Source organism: Drosophila navojoa, chromosome 5 (assembly GCF_054131105.1).
Source record: "Drosophila navojoa isolate 15081-1374.11 chromosome 5, UAZ_NAV_1.0, whole genome shotgun sequence".
In the NCBI taxonomy this organism is placed as follows: Eukaryota; Metazoa; Arthropoda; class Insecta; order Diptera; family Drosophilidae; genus Drosophila; species Drosophila navojoa.
In genome coordinates this window covers 1154451-1174257 of record NC_142893.1, presented here as the reverse complement: position 1 = coordinate 1174257, position 19807 = coordinate 1154451, and the positions used below count along the sequence as shown (strand labels likewise).

Below are 19807 nucleotides of genomic sequence, written 5' to 3'. Positions count from 1 at the left end.
ACTGGAAATTCCAGTCAAGCGCTGCTGCCAGAGCTCTGTCTCTACCTCTGCTATTGCCTCTGCCTCTGTCAGCCTATAAAAGCGCATTGCAATGCGATCTCTGGGTTCATACTAGAGTCAGAATTGCGCAACATGAATTGTCTAAAGATCTGCGGATTCGTTTTTGCCTTGATGGCGGCGCTGGCAAGTGCGAGTGCTAGTACGTATATACATCTACAAATACTATATGCATTAAGCATTATTAATTAATTATATTACTCCATTTTGATAGGCACTCAAGTGATTCACTCTGGCGGCCACACACTCATTCAAACACCGAATGGTCAATACATACGCAAAAATTAAACTGTATTAAATTAATAAATTAAAAAACCAAAACTGAAAAACTTATTTAAAATTGTTTTATTTTTATTTGAATTGTGTGTGTTTTTTTAGCTAAGCGAATGCTGGTCACACTTGCAGGCAGCTGCATCGATTGCTGCTTGCTTGATCGATTATCGACCGACCGCCACATTCAGCTGCCGCTCAGCTGATGCAGTTTGGGCACACTCTTCAAGTGCAGCTTAATTGTGATCTTTTGCTTAGCCGGCTTGACTTAATCTCCTAATTAAAACTGTTAATTATAAGTATAGATATACGTAAGTATAATACTGTAGCACAGTAAATATGGCATTATGCTATTACAATTCTCTTGCAGGCTTTGCTAGATATATCAGCCAGTGCAATTTGCCTTTCAAGCGGCTTAGCTTATCGCAGACAAATGACAACCAGCAGCAGCAGCAGCAGCAGCAGCAGCAGCAGAGCTCAACAAAATCGTGCCAAGCTGCTGCAACAACGAGCAAAGTGAACAACAAACACAAGAACTAATATAAACAAGAACTAACCGCAAAAAGCCAACCGCAACAACAAACCACAATCGGCAAAATCATCAACACTGGCGCGACAGTCCGGCCAGTCCTTCCAGGCTGCCCAGCGGCCAAACGAGTGAGAGCGAAAGAGAAGGAGAGTAACTGAGATTCGTTCGTGTCAGTTGCAATTTTGACAACGCCAACGAACCGCAAACACCCGCGCAAAAGTCATGACAACTGCTGCAGCATCAGCATCAGCTTCTGCTCCTGCGCCTGCCACGCCTCCATCTCCGCCTGCGCCTCAAGCTAAGTCGCTAAACGCGCTGCTGCACTTGCCCGCAGAGATGGAGTTGAGCCAAATTGAGTTGATCTATCGGGCGGAGGGTAATGCAAATTTGGTGCTGGCATTGCCGCAATTTAAAAAAGTTTTACGTTTGCCAAAAATGATATCCAGCAGCAGCAGCAGGAGTCGTTGCTGCCAGGCGGCCAGCGCAGACCAACCGGAAGGACAGCAACCCAGCGTTTCCGACCCAAGCGAAGCATCCAGCTCAAAAGGTTGAATGCTGCATATATATACGTACTATATATATAGATATACATATACATATATGTATAAGAGCGCAGCTATAGCATAGCATTTGTATGTCTGTTGTCTTGTTATTGTTGTTGTTAGTTTTGGCCAGGAAACAGTTGCCTGCAACTTCAAACACCATGGCTCAAGCAACAGCAACAACAATAAGATAAGATAATAAGCCAAAATATAAAGTTTAATAGTTTTATAAGATATTTAATATGTGTCTTATGCATGCTCATACTTTAAGTCTTTTGCATTAGTTATTTATATAATTAATATAGATTTGACTAGGTTTACTTAAGTTAGCTGAACTCTATATACGGTTAATATCTATTATTGTCTAGCCTTTATATTATATAGTGCAATTATTTGTATACCCATTATCATTTGAGTAGTTGAGTCTAAGTTCATAGACCTAAATACGACTGGCTGTATAGATCATTTGTTTATGGATATGTGAGACATGTGGATATATGTACTAATATTAAGATCTAAAAATATAAATATATGGAAGTACTAATGTTTAGATGTAGAGATATAGAAATATCGAGATATAGATTGATAGAGATCTATAGATATATGTTAAATGTAAAATCTTAGTTTATAAATGTATATTCCAGTATGAACGTAGGATATAAAAATATAAATATATGGAAGTACTAATGCTTAGATATAGAGATATAGAAATATCGACATAAATAGATTGGTAGAGCTCTATAGATATATGTTAAATGTAAAATTTTAGTTTATGTATAATCCGGTATGAACGTAGGAATACTGACATGCCTATAAGGCTTTTTCCTTAGTTACTCTTTAAGCATATTTTATCTATATATATATAATATAGATATGTACATATATATGCGATAAGTGCTTATAATGCACCCCAGCTAGTGTATAACAATAAGAGCTTCCTATTTCGACGAAATCGCAGTCAAAAGCAAAAGCAGAAGCAAACTTGGTTCCTTTCTGCGTTGCTGTTGGCCAATTTGTGTATTGTGCGATGCTTATTGCCCGCTTGGCTGGTTTTGTATAGCACAGTTATAGATGTATGTATAGATATGTGTATATATTTATATATATATAGTAGTTGTATGGAGCTGGGACCCCAGTCATATCTGTTTTTGTGGCTGGCCGTGCATCCTCCTTTGGCTTTGGCCATTGCATCGAGATGTGTTTATTTCATTTATCTTATTTCTTGCCTTTCTCTCTTTTAGCTGGCGCCTTGACAATGCCCGATTTTATGGCTTATATCGAGATAATGCGCCGTCTATTAGGAAATGAGTTTGTCTGTGCAGCGGATATTGTTGCCATACCAAAGGAAAGCGATAGATGCTGGATAAACGAGCACATACGCCAGCACAGGCCGGGTGAGTTCATCTCCGGAGAGAGACTCGCAGAGAGAGTGAGAGTGGGGAGGGGAGTGATTGGAGAGGCAGCTGCTGTGTCATAGTTTTATTTTGTATTTGATCTTAGCTGCATTCGCCGCTCGCCTTTGGCCTGCATCCAAAAGCCGCTGCCGCTGCCGCTGCCCGAGCAATCAATCATAAACGAGCTTTTTAGTGCAGACTTTGCCCCGCCCCTGCTCCAACTGCTTCCCGCTCGCCGCTCGCTGCTCTCTTGCTCCACTTTCTACTAAATTGTACATCAAAGTGGAGCCACATGGGACTGATTAGTGGTGCCGGCCAATAGTCGCAGCCATATATCAAAATTCGGTTTATATTGCACCAACAGCAACAGGCGGCAGCTCGTTGTTCGCCGCTCGCTGCTGGCTGCTCGGAGCCACCATTTATCATTGCCCAGCGGCGTCTACTATATATCAATATACAGTGAAATCTGCCCTAGACGGACAAGTCGGGCTAAAAGAGTTTGTCACTTATGGCAGCTGATAAGAAAGTGGCGTGTAGACTTAAAGAAAATGTGAGGGAATAAATTTGAGAGTAAGTTTACAATGGCTGTTCTATACATATGCTAAATATGCGTATATACTTCCTTATATTTAGTACATGTATGAATATTTAGTACATGTATGTACTTTTAGTTCATATATGAAACTTGTAGGCAAATTTGGGCATTTAATAGATATCCACATTTAAATACATATTTAGAGACTTTGTGTGGATATTAAGTTCAATTAGACTATAGTTTTTACTTTGTATGAATATTTAGTTCACATATGGGTACTTCATATATTTGAGTACATATATAGATATTTAGGGACTTTGTATAGATATTTAGTTCATATATGGGGACTCTATATAACTTCATACATATATGAATATTTACGCTTTTTCTATGGATATTTAGTTCACATACGGGGACTCTATTTATTTTTTAGTACATATCTAGATATTTAGGGACTTTGTATGGATATTTAGTTCACATATGGGGACTCTATATATTTTAGTACATATCTAAATATTTAGCGAAGACTTCCAGCATATAAATTATATATTTCCATACTAAATATTCTTGTGATAAACACAGGCAGTGTGAGAGAAATTGCCATAAATTTTATAGCTCTCTCTTTCTGTTGCTGTACTAAAATTGTATTTGCCCCATAGAAAATTCTTCAACATTTGCAGCTGCACAAGTTTGTTGAACAACTTGAGGCACGCTGCTGATGCAGCTGTCCGTTTGCATTGATTTCACTGTGCATCCGCATATATATCAGTTGAGTGGACTGCACTTTACATTCATGTTACTTCGCTCCTTTTGCAGCTTCGCGTCTGGATAAGGAATTTGTGGGGCCATTCGGTCTGCTGCTGCCAGATGTGACCCAATTGCCTGCCACATTCGATGTTTTACTTGCCAATTTACAGGTGAGTTTCTATCGGGATATTGGCTGCCCTGTATATATATAGATATATATATATATACATAGATTTCGAACAAGGACAATATTGGCAGGTTGCGCCATATGCGCTGCTGCGGTTTAGCTCGCTTTTGTGCACTCCAAAAAATAAGAGGAAAACAAATATTTTGTAGCCAAAAACCTAAAACTGTGAGCCGATGCACATGGATGTGGACATGCAGCAGCAGGAGTAGCAGGAACAGCAGCAGCTAAGGCAACATAAATCAACGGTTCTTTGTTTTGAATTAAAGTGGGCAACAGTGTAAACACATTGTTGTTGTGTCCATTGTTGTTGTTGCTGTTGCTGTTGCTGTTGTTGCTGTGGCCAGCGGCATTGGCAGCCAAAAAGCTAAAGCCTTCGCCGGGACCCGCTGGCCGTTTCGGTGGCTGCGGTTATAAAGGACGACGAAAATTGCTTTGAAAGTGCCGCCAAAGCCACTAGCTCAAATATACCCTGTAATTTATAGCTGAATGGAAGGGGTTATAGATCATGAGATATGATTGAAGGGAAACGATTTGGTTGGTAATGAAATAACTTTAAAACTTTTATGGCAAGACGTGAATAGAGTTGAAAGTTTCAAATTGAATTCCAGGTGGAGTTTGTTGGGAAATATATTGTTTATATACAGAAAATATTAGTACACTGTTCTGGTATGGGTATGTAAAGTTTTTAGCTCTACTTCGCCCATTCCTTTATAGATGGCTATATAATTTTAGATCAGCTTCATCCATTCTTTCACATTTCTTATCATCTATGATTTTTAGTACATTTTTAACCGATATATCTATGATTTTATGCATATTCTACATTCCGGTTATTAAATATATTTTTTAATATTATTTTTAAATTTAAAAAGTTTTCATGTAAACACAAAAAATTGTAGTCAAAAATCAAACTCAAAAGCAAAAGCGACATCTAGCGCCTGCTTCTATTATTTACCCTACACCAAACGCTAGATGGCGCCAGCAACAGTCCAAATAAATGCTGAATAGGATATCTTCAAAGTCCAGTTAGCTGCCATATTTAAGCCACGATGCTTATATATTCAATTTATGGCTTTGCTGCCAAAGCATTGACCGAAATAAAATTGCAAGAAGCAAAAGAAACAAAACGAGAAAAAGAAGAGAGGAGGAAACACAATAAAAACAAGTGGCAGAAGGAGGAGCAGAATAGTTACGATGCCATAACTAACGCTATATTGGATATGACTAGGAGCTGTCCAGAGTCCGGCAGCAGCTGCTCGGATTGCCGGGCGCCTTGTTTAATTGTGGCTTTAAATGTTAATTTTCAATTTCAAGTTGAGCCGCGGCGCACGTGTGGACACCGCCGGACGGCCGTGTGTGCGTGTGTGTGTGTGCAGCTGGGCAAATGTATTTCACCTGTGCCATAACTCATCATACAATCAGCGTGGCAAACAGAAAGTTTTCCTTTATGTGGCAACAACAGGCACAGGACAGCGAGGACATCGAGGACAGCGAGGACAACGGGCACAATGGCAATGGCTGGCAGTTACAGTTCATGTTCGCTCTTGCAGCGATAACCGGTTGCAGCCGCCTCTTAACTCTTTTCTGCTCCCTGCTCTCCTCCTCTTGCTCTTCTTCATTTTATTGTTTTCTGTGTGTTTGTGTTGTTGTTTGTGTCGCGGACAACAACTCCACTTCGCTAGTCGTTGGCATTTTCAAGTCAAAATGGCGTCAACGCGACCTGCAACCTCTCCATTTCTTTCCCTCCTCACTCTTTCTGTCTCTTTCCTCCAACTGCAACTCCATTTGGCAGCGCCATAAAAAATAAGCCTGAATTTGCGGGCAACGACTGAGAGATATCTCATATTTTTAGAGTAGAAAATTATCTGCATGTCCTGCATGAATATTTATTTGATAAACTAATATCCAGATTTCTTTTTATCAGTCATCTTCTAATACTTTTGATGAACCTATATACCAAATAGAAATTCTCTAAATCTTAAGGTTCTCGACCTTTGAGTGAAGAACTCAAGAGATCTAAAGAATTATAGTGAAAATGGACACAAGAATGGGGAAAGAATATTATATATGTATGATATGATATAGGAGATAACTAGAAAAACATATATTTGATAAGAGATAATTATATGTATATGAAATAAGATTCTCTTTCTGAACCAGAAATCTACTTATCTAAGCCTATAACACCCTCCTGGAGCTAATCTACCCTCTCTTTAACGTAATTTTGGGGATCAGCCCATGTACAGCAAAAAAAGTGAAAAGAAAAACGAATAAGCCAAACGAAATAATTTGTAGGCAAAGGACATGAACATGGACACGGACATGGATGCGGACATATGCAGCAGCAGCAGGAGTAGGAGCTGCACTACCGACAGTAGCTGTGGAGTAAGCCGTCTGGGCGATACATATGCCATCGAAATAAAACCGAAGCAGGGCTGGCTCCAGTTGCCAAGTGATGTCAGCGATTTATTTGATTTAATGCCAACTGGCGACGACACAATGGACCCGACCAGCGAACCTGAACCACAACCCGAACCCCAGGCTGAACCTGAACCTGAACCGGAACCCAAGCCGGTAAAGGCAAACGAATCGACGGCGAAGAAGGTGCGGCCAACGGTTGATGCGTTGTTAAAGCCAGACAAATGCAGGTGTCGCTATTGCAGCATGCAGGTGGTAAAGGTGAGGCGATATTAAGTGTAGTAGTGCATGTGTGTGTGTGTGTGTGTGTGTGTGGATGATATCTGTGGGTGTGGTGTGTGGGCGTGTTTGATGTGCTGCCAGCTAGTTGTTATTTGATTTACAAACATTCCTATAACACTTCTTCCACATCTATAGCCCACTCTTCTTCTTCTTCTTCGTCTCTTCCGCAGCTGCACTTGGGTAAAATCAAGCGTTTGGGCCAATATTGTCCATTGCATTTGTTCTCCGGGTAAGTTGCCGCCGGGCTTAACACGCCTTTAAGTCATAAATTTTAATATGCTCCATTTGCGTGTCCTGTCGTGCTTCATAATTCCAACACCTTCCGAGGCAGCCTCACCTGTGCGCCTCTGGCGTGCTTTACCTGCAGGCAATCGAATGCCACTTTTTGCTCCGTTCCTTTTTGTTCTGCTCTGTTTCCGGCCTGAGCCTTTATAATATGGGCGCGCGACTGGTTTGTTTTCACATACCCTAAGTGATAGTGAGTGTGGGCGTGTCAGAGGGTGGATTCGTTAATTGTGGGTGCTTCTGATAGACAGCTGGGCAAATCTATGATGACGTATATGCGACTCGTGACTAAGCAAAGGCGAGGCTCAGATTTGAAAGGTGTTTTTTATGAGAGGGTAGTCTGATAACTTTTGGAGCTAACAAAAATGATAATATGCATAAATTCGTAGAACTTGTGAACTATGTGAAGTTGGCTTTGATTTCTTATAGACTTGCTCATTGCTTAATCTCTAGATTCCAAAAGTCTTCAGAGGAATACAGCCAGGGTTAGCCATAATTTATAGACAACGGTACAGATCATCGTCTAGTCGTGCCGGGCCGTCCTAGACTCCGGCTTACTTATTCTGTTGTATTTTCGGGTGTGTGGAATCCGCGGCTCATTCGTTTATTTGTGGCCCGCTGTTTTAAGTCATGCGTGCATCCGTGCACGAAATTCAATTTGCTTGCGCTTTCATTCCGGTTTACCGCCTGCTTCGCATCCACTTTCAATGCATTTTGTTACTTTCTTTTTGTGTGTGGCTTTTTATTTCGTTTTATTTTCATTTTCGTTCAGGCCCGCGTCGGCTTTGTGCGGGCTTGGCGTTTGCCGCTCCGCGTACAAAAATTTACCACCTCTCGCGCAGCACTCAGCCCCTGCCCATTCGTACATACATATATTTATGGTTTAATAGTGTTATTTTATATATATATATATTTATATATAGTATTTTTTCTTGTTTCTTCGCTTTTTTTTTTAGGGCTCCTGGTCGTATGCTCGATGCCTTGAATGCACTCTTTGCTTGTCCGCAAAATAATTTACGTGTATTTCAGAGCGGGAATTTAATTTATGGCGATCACGCGAATTCGATTTCCTGCGAGCAGCTCCACACTCAACTCTTCCCCGGGTGAGCGCAACATTTATATATATGTATAAATTTATATCAATATTGAGATTCATCAATCGGAATAGTTGAATATTTGCAAGAAATACGATTCTGCTGAAACGGGCAGCGTTTGGCTTAAATTGTTGACTTTTTCCACAAGATAAGAGCAATAGAAGGGCTTGATAGCTGTTAAGGAAGCGACGCTGTTAAGTTAACAGCAGCTCAAATGTTAGGCAAGCTCGCTGTTATTATGAGCCCATATCTGTATGACGCTGTTAAGTTAACAGCAGCTCAAATGTTAGGCAAGCTCGCTGTTACTTTGAGTCCATATCTGTATGTGCGCATATATGTATATATATACATGTATGTGTGAATGCTGCGCTCGCTCGCTCTCGATGAGTAACAGAAAGCTCATTCAACAGTAAGTAGCTATAGTTGTCTCGTTCTCTCTCTCTCTCTCAGAGTGAGCAATGGCGAATAGAATCTAATTAGTACGCAAATTAATTCGTTTACTGATTGTAGGAGAACTCTGTAAGCTCGCTGTCTCCCATTTAAGCCACTACAACAGAAGGAGACAGCATTAGGAGACTGTAAACTGCAGTGAGAGGAAGAACAACAACGTAAACAGACATTTCTGTTAATTTCACAATATCAACAGCGAACTTTAGCATGAAAAGTTATTTCTTTTGTTTTATGCAGAATACAAATATATTTATTTTAGTAGAAGAAACTATATTTTAGCTCACATGCTTCGTAGAAAGCTTTTTATCAAGAAAATTTCAGTAAAAAAATATTAAATCTTTGCTATAGAAGCTATGGTTAACAAATTCTGAAAAATTTGTATATAAATGTTTTAACAAGCTTTAAAGTTTCGTATAGATACGATTTCCATTTAGATTCCTTGTGCAAACTCTTTGGAGCTACATTTAAATTTTTGTGAAATGAAATTTCATGGAAAACTTTTTGCTTGAGCTGCAATCGATTGTAAGCAGCTCAAATATTTATCGTATACGCAGCATAAAATTTCCATGGAAGCCAAACAATTACGAAATCCAAAAAAAGAGAGAAAAAATGGAATAGAGTAAAAATCTCAAAGCAATTGTGTTCAACATGCAAATATTCAATAAATAATGCTCAGACAGCAACAGCCAAACACACAAATTCTCGAATGCCAAACGCTAACACAGATATATATCTACCTCTCTCTCTCACGCTCTCTCTCGCTCTATCTCTTTTGAACTCTTGCTATTGGCTATTATGTGCTTGCTCCACTCATTTCAACACCTTTTTTTTTCGGCAACACGTTGACAACAAAATTGGAATCTGCATTGAAACCGAAAATGCTTTACCAATACGCATTGCCCGTATATACCCAATGCCCAATGCTATGGTCATAAAATCTGTTGAAATTCTCTAGTGAAATTATGGCGCTTATAAAACATTTGTTGGTCGCCTGCCTGCTTAGGGAATACAGCCAGGAGGAGAAGAAAGAGGAGCAGCAGGAGCAGGCAGCGAATGAAAGCCAAAGCCACGTGGCTGCTGCTGCTGCTGCATTTGGGAAATCGACATTCAAACGCTGTGGCATGAAGACAAAGCCAACCGAAACTATAGAAATTGGCAGGGCAAAGCACGTAGCGAACCAGCAGGACCTGGAGCAGGAGGAGGCGAGCATAGTTGACTTTGTCAAAGCTGTTGGTGGTCAGCCGCAGCGGCGAACAGCTGCTGCTGGAACAGCCAGCCCAAGGTACACAAAGCGTACCAAAATGACAACAACAGCAATGCCAACACAAACAGCAACAACAACAACAACAACGAGGCCAGCGAATGTGGCAACACGAATAGCAATGGAAACGGAAACGGAAGCGGAAACAACGTCGACAGCGTTGGCTACTCTGAACCCAGCGCCGCAACTTGTCGCGTCTCCCCTGGCGCCCAGCGAGACTCAAGCAGGGATCAGCCAGTCGGAAATATTTCACTTACCCAAAAATTGTGTTTTGCAAAAAATTTTGCATTTGCAATTGTTGGTCAAGGTGGGTAAAAGGTGTAAAAGTTGGAAGAGGAAGCAGCACTGCACGCTGTGGGCAATGGGCAATCATCGTTTTTTGTTTATTTTTATAGGGATTGGATAAGGAGTATGGGAGGGGGGGAGTGGGAGTAGAGGTAGGGCGTATAAAATAGAGCTTTAATAGCTATCAACTGATGGTATACCCTAACAAAATGGTGTTGATCAATCGAAGGGGGAGAACATGACAAAGATTGGGTGAAGATATAAAGTTGATGAAGAAAAGAAAATTTTGTTTTATTGAGGGACAGAGCCTGACTAACAAATACCTCGCATTTATACTAAAGAGCTTGAGCTAGACGAGATGGTTTTGGTTTGAGTGGATGACTGATGGCAAGGAACTAGAAGAAGAAGAAGAAGGAAAGCTTTAAGCTTGAATCTGTTTTATAATAATCTCTAAAATGGGGTATATGTATATTATAGTAGAGGAACAATAAATGGATTCAAGAACTTTATCAATTTCATGGCCTGATTTTCCCTCTTGGTCTGACTGCACCTCTTCATAGCAGGGTATTAGCTAGTCGTTCACTGGTCAGCACACTTGTTCTCTTGCTGTTGCCGCCGCTGTTCAAGTGCAGTCGCTGTGCGCAGGCAACTGCATTGAGCTTCACCTGGCTGATGGCTTCAACAATGCTTCAGGCGAGTGGCTGGCGCTAAAAGGGAATAAAATTGAAAGGGCAGCTAAACGGACAGCGGACAGTGGACAACAGACACTGGACAGCGGACACGTCACTGAGAGCGTCTTGCGGGACTTGCTGCTCGCTGCTCGCTGCTCAGTTGGCTGGCGGCCAAGTGGCTGCAAGAGTTTTGGGTTCGTTCGACTGTCGTTGGTTGTCTAACGTCTGCTCTTCTTTTTGGCCATTTGCAGCGACATTTTCATTATATGTGGGCGCAAGGATATGCCCAGCAGGGCACGCGCAGCTACAAGGCGCTGCGGGCACTGCTCGCCAGCTGTCAGCCGGACAATGTGCAGGAGCTGGCCGAGGAGCAGGCTTATATGCTGGGCGCCACGGCGCTCGATTGTTCCATAATGCTGACATTTCAGGAAGTGCAATGTCAGGCGAAGCATCACAGGTGAGTGACTGAGACACACACACACGTACACACACACACACACACATCTAGTTTCTCGCAGCTAATCAGTGCTCACTTCTCTTTCAGTGCTCTGCAGCCTTGGCTCGTTTCGCTGCAGGGCCGTCAATTTCTGACCAAGCTGAGCATCTTAGATCTGGATCCGAAGCCCGACAGCCATTTTCACAAATATATAAAGCAAACGCGTCAGATTGAAAAGTTTTGCGGCGCATTTAATTAATTAATAAAGTCGCGCGGCGAAACTAAACCCAAAATCATTAACAAATTCACAGCGCACAAAACTGTGCTACACTTTTTGTTCGTTGGCTAAATGAGCAAATTCCTTGCGCCCTTTGTTGTGGAGATTAATTGTAATTATGACTGGGGGCGTATTATGTCCACAGAGAGGTGAGCAGTGTTTTATATTTGTAAGGTAATTGTATAAATTATCGCGGGGATAGGCAATGGAATGGAGAAGACTTTTCAGTCTGTCAATGTAGCTTCAAGTCAGTCCCTCAGCTTGTGATAGATTCCCTATGAATGTATGTACGGATATTTGATAGTTCATAGTCCAGCATACCAAAAATATTCTGGATTGACGTTGTCATGCTATAGATTCAACTTGATTAGAGTTCTAGTTATATATTGGAAACTATATATATATCTATATACATATGTAGCTGTATTCCTATATATTAAGCTACGATTAGTTCATGCCTTAATTCGTTTATCCATCTATCAATCGGCTTTAGATCTATCGATATACCTTGTTAGCTATAGATCTATCTATTGATGTATGCATCTATATGTAAGTAAACAGATTAATAAATAATGTTCGATATATTCATATATCTTTTTGATCTATCGTTATACATTTCTCACCATATATCTACCAATCAATCTGTCTATATATCCATCTAGACATATTAATAACTAGATATCGATATAACTGTTGTTTAAGTCAACTATCTTTCAATGGATCTATCTATTATCTGTCTGTCAAACTATCTATCTATGCATATACGCCTCTCTCTCTCTCTTTCTCTCCCACTTTCTCTCTCCCACTCTCTCTCTCTCTCTCACTCAGTCTATCCGTTGCAGTCTTTCATCCCATGACCCACTCAGCTTAATCATAGTTTCCCCCTAAGCTCTACTCTATCTATCTATCTATCTATCTATCTGTCTATCTCTCTATCTATTCCTAGGGCATTTCATATTCCGCCTAGCCAGCTGGTCGCATGAGCGTAACTGGTTTTTGCTGTTAGCCTTGTTTGGCGCGCGCCCCTCGTGTCCCCCCGTGTCGCTGTCAAACTAACCGCAGGCGAGGCAGCAACACAAGAGCAACAGAATGGCAAACACAAAAACAAAGAAAAACGAGCGCAAAAAATGTAGCTGGCACACCGTGAACACTCCTTAATTAATTTCCATGCGAATGCGGTCAGGACAAGCCGGAGCCACGCGCTGCTGTCGCTGCAAAAGGCGCCGCAGGATGTGTTTAGGCGCTGCCCATCGACCCGCACAGCCTGATCCCAGTTTAACGTTGTTTCATGCAAAGTTGTTGTCCTGCCCTGGCTTGGCTTGGCTTGGCGCTGTTTTGTCAGTCGCTCAGCGCTAGCAGAGGCCAGCAGTTGGTTTTGCTTAGCCTTATCCCGGCCAGCCACAAAATGGGCAACAAAATTGTGACATTCACCGAACAGCAATTGGATGACTATCAGGTGCGTCTGTGTGTGTGTGTGTGTGTGTGTGTGTGTGTGTGTGCGTTCCTTAAAGATCAACTAAATCATGTTGAAAACTTAAATATTCCATGCGCCAATCCAGGATTGCACGTTCTTTACACGCAAGGAGATACTGCGGTATGTATTTATATGACAGCACGGGGCGTATACGCAATTTTCTGCCATGTTCCAAATATAATAATAAGCGAAACTATTTTGCGTTCCATTGTTTGGCGCAACCTTTTGTTGAGCGTGCACACACACGCACACACACACACATACAGAGAGAAGAGCCTTTCATCAGCTTGCTATACTCCTTTGCCATGCCCTCCCTCCCCTTGCCCCGTCGTCCGTGCAGCGTGCATAAACGCTTTCGTGAGCTGCGACCGGATTTGGTGCCACGCCAAATGACCGAGGGTCAGGCGTCGAGTGTCAAGGTTCCACGCGAATGCATTGAGAAGATGCCCGAGTTGCGTGAGAATCCATTTCGGCGACGTATCTGTGAGTATAACAACAACAACAACAACAACAACAACAATTTCCTCATTCACATTCATAAGCAGCAAAAGGGAAAAAATTGTATATAAAAATAATTTTTTGTTTTGTTTGCTCTTTTCTTTTCTTTTTTGTTTTTTTTTCTCTTTTTCTTTTGGTCAACGCCCAACTGTGCCCGTGGCACGCCCACTTGGCAGGCGAGGCCTTCTCACGCGATGGCCTGGGCAATTTATCCTTTGAGGACTTTTTGGATGCTTTATCCGTGTTTAGCGAACAGGCGCCGAGAGATATTAAAGTGTTTTACGCTTTCAAAATTTATGGTAAGTTTCTTCATTATACTCTGTGCGGGCATATGGGAGGGCAAATGGGGTATATTGGTTGACTGCCTGCCGATGCTGCAGACAACAGAAGGAAATAACTTGATTGGGAATATTAACTTTATGTATAGTTATAGTTAGAATATATGCATATGTATATGTATATATATGTATGTGAGGGTATACGAACTAGAACCCATCAACTATCTAAATACTTAAAGCCATAAAAATATATGCATATATATATATATATATATATATATATATATGTATATATATTTATATACATTAATACTTTTTTTACTCTCATCGAAATACCCTATGATGACCCTAATGTGAATGCTAAAAACTATAGAAGTTCTATTGGGTATTTGCTGTCCCATTGCAATATAAACTATGCAGACTCAAAGTTTTGTATAGTTACCTCCAAGTTCCTCTATTGTTTTCAGGGAAGTTTAGGCATATATAGAGAATTACCTGCTCTAGTATCATCAAAATGGCATGTAGATTCTATGATGTTATACACATTACTCACAAATATATCTAATTCGGCTTTCTCTCCTATTCTGCTCTGTCTTTTGAGTCTTGGCTTGAGAATTTCCAGAGCAGCTTGACGTACTACAAATGTGTGATATGGAATATGGTAGATTGAGAAATTTCAAATTTAAAATGTTGAATCTTATTGCTGTTGATGTTTTCTATACTTTTAATTCTTTCCTCAAGCTACCATTATCTTGTCTACTATCAATAAGAAGGCTCTCCTGAATCGCTTTGAATCTCTCTAAGATCTATAGTTATAAGACTTGAAATGAAAATGTGTATATCGAATATATAAATTGAATTATTTTTTATACTATATAAAGGTACTTACTATATACAATCTTCAAATTTATATCAACGAGCTACTCTTAAAGGCTTTCATCAGGGTATTTTCCTGCTGTTGAATTTCGTGTTGTTGGCTGTTCGGTGCACGCTTTTGGCCATGTTCTAGGCCAAAACATTTGCGGGTTTTGTTTATGCATTTGCGGGCTGTCGCTACACGCGCGCTATACCTCTCTCTCTCACTCTCTCTCTCTCTCTCTCTCTCTCTCTGTCTCTCTACCTCCTGCTGGTATTTATATGGTAAGGCCAAGGCATTTGCCTAGTCGCGCGCCTCAATTATTTGTGGCTCAGCTCCAAAAATTCCAACTGCAGCCAGCGCGTCGTTGTTGTTGTTGTTGTTGCTGTTGCCTGGCCGAGTTCAAGGCCAGTCATAAATTCTAATAAGCATTTTAATTGAAATTTAAATGAGAATGTGAAAAATGTCGCGCTTTCACTTGGCAAATTGATTTTACAACTTTTCTGAATTTACGAGACAGAGACAGAGAGAGCGAGAGAGAGAGAGAGAGAAAGCTGAAGCAAATAAACTGTGCAGCAATTAAATGGAGCACAGTGTACACTGTGCAACACAGGCGAATCTATATTAGTTTCTCTCATATGCTCGCTGTAAATTGAATTGGGAATTGAATCAACAGAATCAAAAACAGAAAAACAAATGCAAATTGAATGAAAGAAACAGAGAAAAAAAACTATTAAATAATTGCATAAAGCAAATACAGAGAGAGGGAGAGAGAGGGAGAAACAATTTGAAATGAATAATTGTTGTGAATAAGCAAATAGTTTAGTCTCTGTTACAAATTGAATCAAATTGAATTAGATGCGGTTCATGGATGCCTTTATAAAGGGCAATAACAAAAGAAGTCATTTGGCACGAGACGACAGACGGACAGCTGAACTGCAGCTAATTGGGCAGCAGGCAGCTGGACTTTGATGGGAGCTAACTCTTGTCTAATTGATTGTTAAAATTCCATTTGTTTATTGACTTGAGCTAAACTCCAAACTATCAAAATTAAGTAATGCTCAATAGGCTAACAGCTTGTCTAACTGTTTGGGCATTTGTGTCATTAATGGCATTCGCTGTGGCTCATCCTTGACTAATAACTAGAAATAATCAATTCAAGTCTAAAATAACTCAAGCAGCCATCCAGAGCCTTGGGGCTTATTTTGAGTTTTAAGTCAGCTTCAATTGAAATTCCACTTATTATTGTTACTATTCATTGCTTGAACATTTCACTGTTTCTCATAAATTTACTATTCATGCGATTATCCTGCGCATCCTTTGGACTCCTTTAGGTCTTGTGCAGGCTGCGCAAGTAGAGTTGATTCTCGTTTCGAATTCGTTGGATTATTAGATTGACACAAATTCGAGCCATGCAACACGCGCGCAGCACACACACACACACACATCTCTCTGTGTGTGTGTGTTGGCATATGCTAGTGTGTGTTTGTTGGCTCCTAACTTAGTTTTGCACACATCAATTCACTTTTATATGCATAAAAATGTCAGACATGATAAGCAGCCTGAGCAGTGAGTAAGCAAGCGTTGCAATCGGCCTTAGCCGACTGCCTAATACTCTTGCCGTGGACTGAGTTAAGGATAAGGGTTGAAATCTTAAGTATATACAGAAAATATTTTTTAATTCTACTTGCGTTGACTGTAGAGCTGCAAGATTTGTTGAATTCCCTGCCCTGAAAGCTATGGAAGCCGTTGTGAAACGCTCTTTATATACGTTAATATAGATTCATATGATCTATATGCCCATTTATTTTATATCTCTTATATCTAGCCCATTTCAAAAATTCCTTTTTGTTACGATCCATTCTATCAGCTCAGTCCTTAACTTACAATAGATAAAGAGACTCTCAGAATGTCAGAACTAATATACTCTTAAGAGTCTTGAATAAGTATAAGTGCAAATATAAAGGGGATACTCTCACGCACACTACTTCACATTCATGCACACGACGGGGCTAGCAATAAACTAATATACTCTCTCAGTCACTTCATGAATGCATATAAGAGAGATAAATAAGCTAGCATTAGCACACATAGACACACACACATCTACATACACACACATGCTCACAGCGAAGGAAATGAACTGGAAAAGGAAAGCTAATATGCTCTCATGAAGCAAAACGTGAGCGAGTATACGCCAGCACTCACACTATGCGTCTCACATACTTCTCTCGCACACACACTCAGAGAAGCGGAAGTACAAAATGGATATACCCTCTTTAAAATATGCTAGAGGGTATAGGATAGGGGAATACACACACACACACAAACCTAAACGAACTACACGATGAGCATCTCACAAAACTAATATGCTCCGAATGCATTCATTGTGAGCGAGTATGGCTGGTATACCTTGTTGCACACCTGCTGTCTCTCTCTCTCTCACACACACAATTTGCATATATGTATGTACATATGTGTGTGCACACGGCTTACTTATGTCTGTCTGCTGATGACTTTGCAGATTTCGATCAGGACGGTTTCATTGGGCACGCCGACCTGATGTCCTGCCTGACGACGATGACCAAGAACGAGCTGAGTCCCGAGGAGCATCAACAGATTGCCGACAAGGTAATCGAGGAAGCGGACGTCGATGGCGACGGCAAGCTGTCCATACTGGAGTTTGAGCATGTCATCTTGCGGGCGCCAGACTTTCTATCCACCTTCCACATACGCATCTAGATGTTGCAAGTTGCCAGTTGTTGTTGCAAGTTGTTGCCAGTTGTTGTTGCCTGCCACATCACATAAAAATGCCATCAGCGTGATTAAGTCTCGGCCAGGATCTGGCCAATTGTCGTGACAATGTGCATGTCAAATGTCACCCAGCTGCAGTTGTTATAAAATTTATAAGCCAACCATGTGTATGTGTGTGTGTGTGTGTGCGTGCGTGTGCATGAGGTGCGCGTCTGCGATACCCTATAATGTAAACATGCATTCATGTCTGAAGTAATAAAGTTGCTTAAACCTAGAAATTATGTCTATATATGTGTACATACAATTGTGGAATGCGGACGCACAAGATACCCTGTAAAGTACAAATATATTAATTAACTTATAATTTTGAGTAAGGCTGCATCAATTGGAGATATATTTAAATATATATGACTTACTAAATAAGAAGACATGCTTGGGGCTGACAACTAAGCACTTTCGGTTACAGAGATACCCTGCAAAAAGTGAGAGTTAAAGGCTTCTTTCAAATTATAAATGTATTATTTATTTAAAAGTGAAACTTAAAATTAAATAATCATTGATTATAAACGTGGGAGATACCCTGTAATGGGGAGAGTAAACTTATAGCAAATATTTAAGCGAATAATAAGAATCTAATAATATGGGATAATCAAAGTAAAGCCATGGAATTATCAAATTAAAGTGATTAGCCATAGATACGATTTAAATTAGAAATAATAAAGAGGCCAATGAAAGTAGCGTGACCACATGTGAGATACCCTGTAATAGTGATTAACAGCAGCAAGAGCTTTAACTATAATATAAAATCAATAAGATTAGTCATAAAGCGGCCTTAAATTAGAAATTGTAGTTATCAAAATCCAAGTTTGAGGTTATCAAAGTCACCAGACGCGTGCGATACCCTGTAAAAGTCAAATTCTTAAAACTAAGCTGCATATATTATGAGAATACTAGCTTCCCTATAAGATGTGTATAAGATGTCCGTAGACCTCCATTGCAATATACCACACAGCAATAGTCCCTTTACAGGGTATATGGCAGATGCAACCACAGCGGCCGTAAACATGCAATGAAACTGTAACTGTTGTTGCCGTCATCGTTGTTGTTGTTGTTGTTGTTGCTGCTGCTGTCTCTGCAGTTGACCTCAATAATGGAAAGCAGTCAATGGCATGAAATGGAGATTTGGACAACAGCAGAGGTCACATACGTGCATGTGTTTGTGTGTGCGCCCCACACCCTCTCCCTGTGTGTGTGTGTGTGTGTGTACGCGCGTTGTCAAAGTTTTATCAATTTGCCAGTTTGAGCTTAAAGTAGTTTGTGGCAAAATGAAACGCGTGCTGAACTGTTCTCATATCCTGGAGCCTATTGGAACTGGCTTGAGGGTATATCCCTTTTCATAATGTGTATGGAACAGAGAGAAGATAGGAGGAGGGTATACATGTATATATATTTAAGGGTATATATGTATCACTAGGGAAGTATTTTACCCAAAAACTTCATATCCTTTTTGAAATACCCTCACATGGCATACATACAATCGATTTCCATTCAGTATCTTATCAAAATTTCAATATTCAATCACATTTCAGGGTATCTGCTAGTCAAGCACTGCCGTTTAGAGCATCCTCAGTTTTTTTTTCTCTGTCCCACAATTATTGTAATTGGTGTTTTTTTCCTGTTATTTTGATGCAATTGGCAGTTAACGGTAAACCGATTGAGACCGTTAGCTAATTGCTTTCGCAGCATATTAATGGAATCTCATATGGCCGGACTTGTATGCGAGGGTGGTCTGTGTAATTACTTGACTAATGCGAAACAAAATATATTTATCAAAGGCTAGTTCTGCCTCTATAAATGATTCTCTCTCTCTCTCTCCCTCTCTCTCTCTCTCTCTCTCTCTCTCTCTCTCTTTGTCTCTCTCTCTTTGTCTCTCTGTTGTATATAAGTATATCATTAGCAGCTCAGTAATAAAACGGATCAGTATGGTACAGTATATATAAATATACGTATATACTCGTCTACATATTAGCTCTAAATTTCTTCTCGCCTCAGCTAACTGCATTTAACTAAATACTTGTCGAACCACCCTCGTCAACAGGAGCACAACTTCGCTTGTTACACGCAAATCAGTTTTTATTTTATTTCGACTGTTATTTAAATCACGTTCAATTCGCATTTTAATTTAGTTAAGTTTTAGTTCTCTATTCAATAATACGCATAATTTTAC

At 40.3% G+C, this 19807-nt stretch overlaps 4 protein-coding genes across 5 annotated transcripts in view; all 4 read left to right on the top strand.

The window, feature by feature from the left end:
* CAH14 (Carbonic anhydrase 14) overlaps positions 1–19807 on the top strand; it is an 82157-nt gene that overhangs the window by 9885 nt on the left and 52465 nt on the right. The window lies entirely within an intron of this gene.
* On the top strand, positions 51–686 carry Dso2 (Daisho2). The gene is made up of 2 exons (XM_018105823.3): positions 51–199; positions 272–686. Exons 1-2 carry the CDS (start codon positions 133–135, stop codon positions 343–345), a joined length of 141 nt encoding a protein of 46 aa, XP_017961312.1. The 5' UTR covers positions 51–132; the 3' UTR covers positions 346–686.
* Ipk1 (Inositol phosphate kinase 1) lies at positions 495–11736 on the top strand. Of its 2 annotated transcripts, none has more exons than XM_018105803.3 (10): positions 495–626; positions 698–1403; positions 2640–2792; positions 4144–4244; positions 6557–6940; positions 7132–7190; positions 8203–8349; positions 9746–10358; positions 11259–11464; positions 11552–11736. In XM_018105803.3, the coding sequence occupies exons 2-10, from the start codon at positions 1079–1081 to the stop codon at positions 11700–11702; spliced, it is 2139 nt and encodes a 712-aa protein (XP_017961292.1). In that variant the 5' UTR covers positions 495–626; positions 698–1078; the 3' UTR covers positions 11703–11736. The 2 variants fall into 2 exon arrangements, with proteins under 2 accessions (XP_017961292.1, XP_089116910.1); XM_089260784.1 differs by having other exon boundaries at positions 508–638.
* Cib2 (Calcium and integrin binding family member 2) lies at positions 12798–17868 on the top strand. The gene is made up of 5 exons (XM_018105820.3): positions 12798–13176; positions 13280–13314; positions 13535–13677; positions 13869–13991; positions 17351–17868. Exons 1-5 carry the CDS (start codon positions 13009–13011, stop codon positions 17566–17568), a joined length of 687 nt encoding a protein of 228 aa, XP_017961309.2. The 5' UTR covers positions 12798–13008; the 3' UTR covers positions 17569–17868.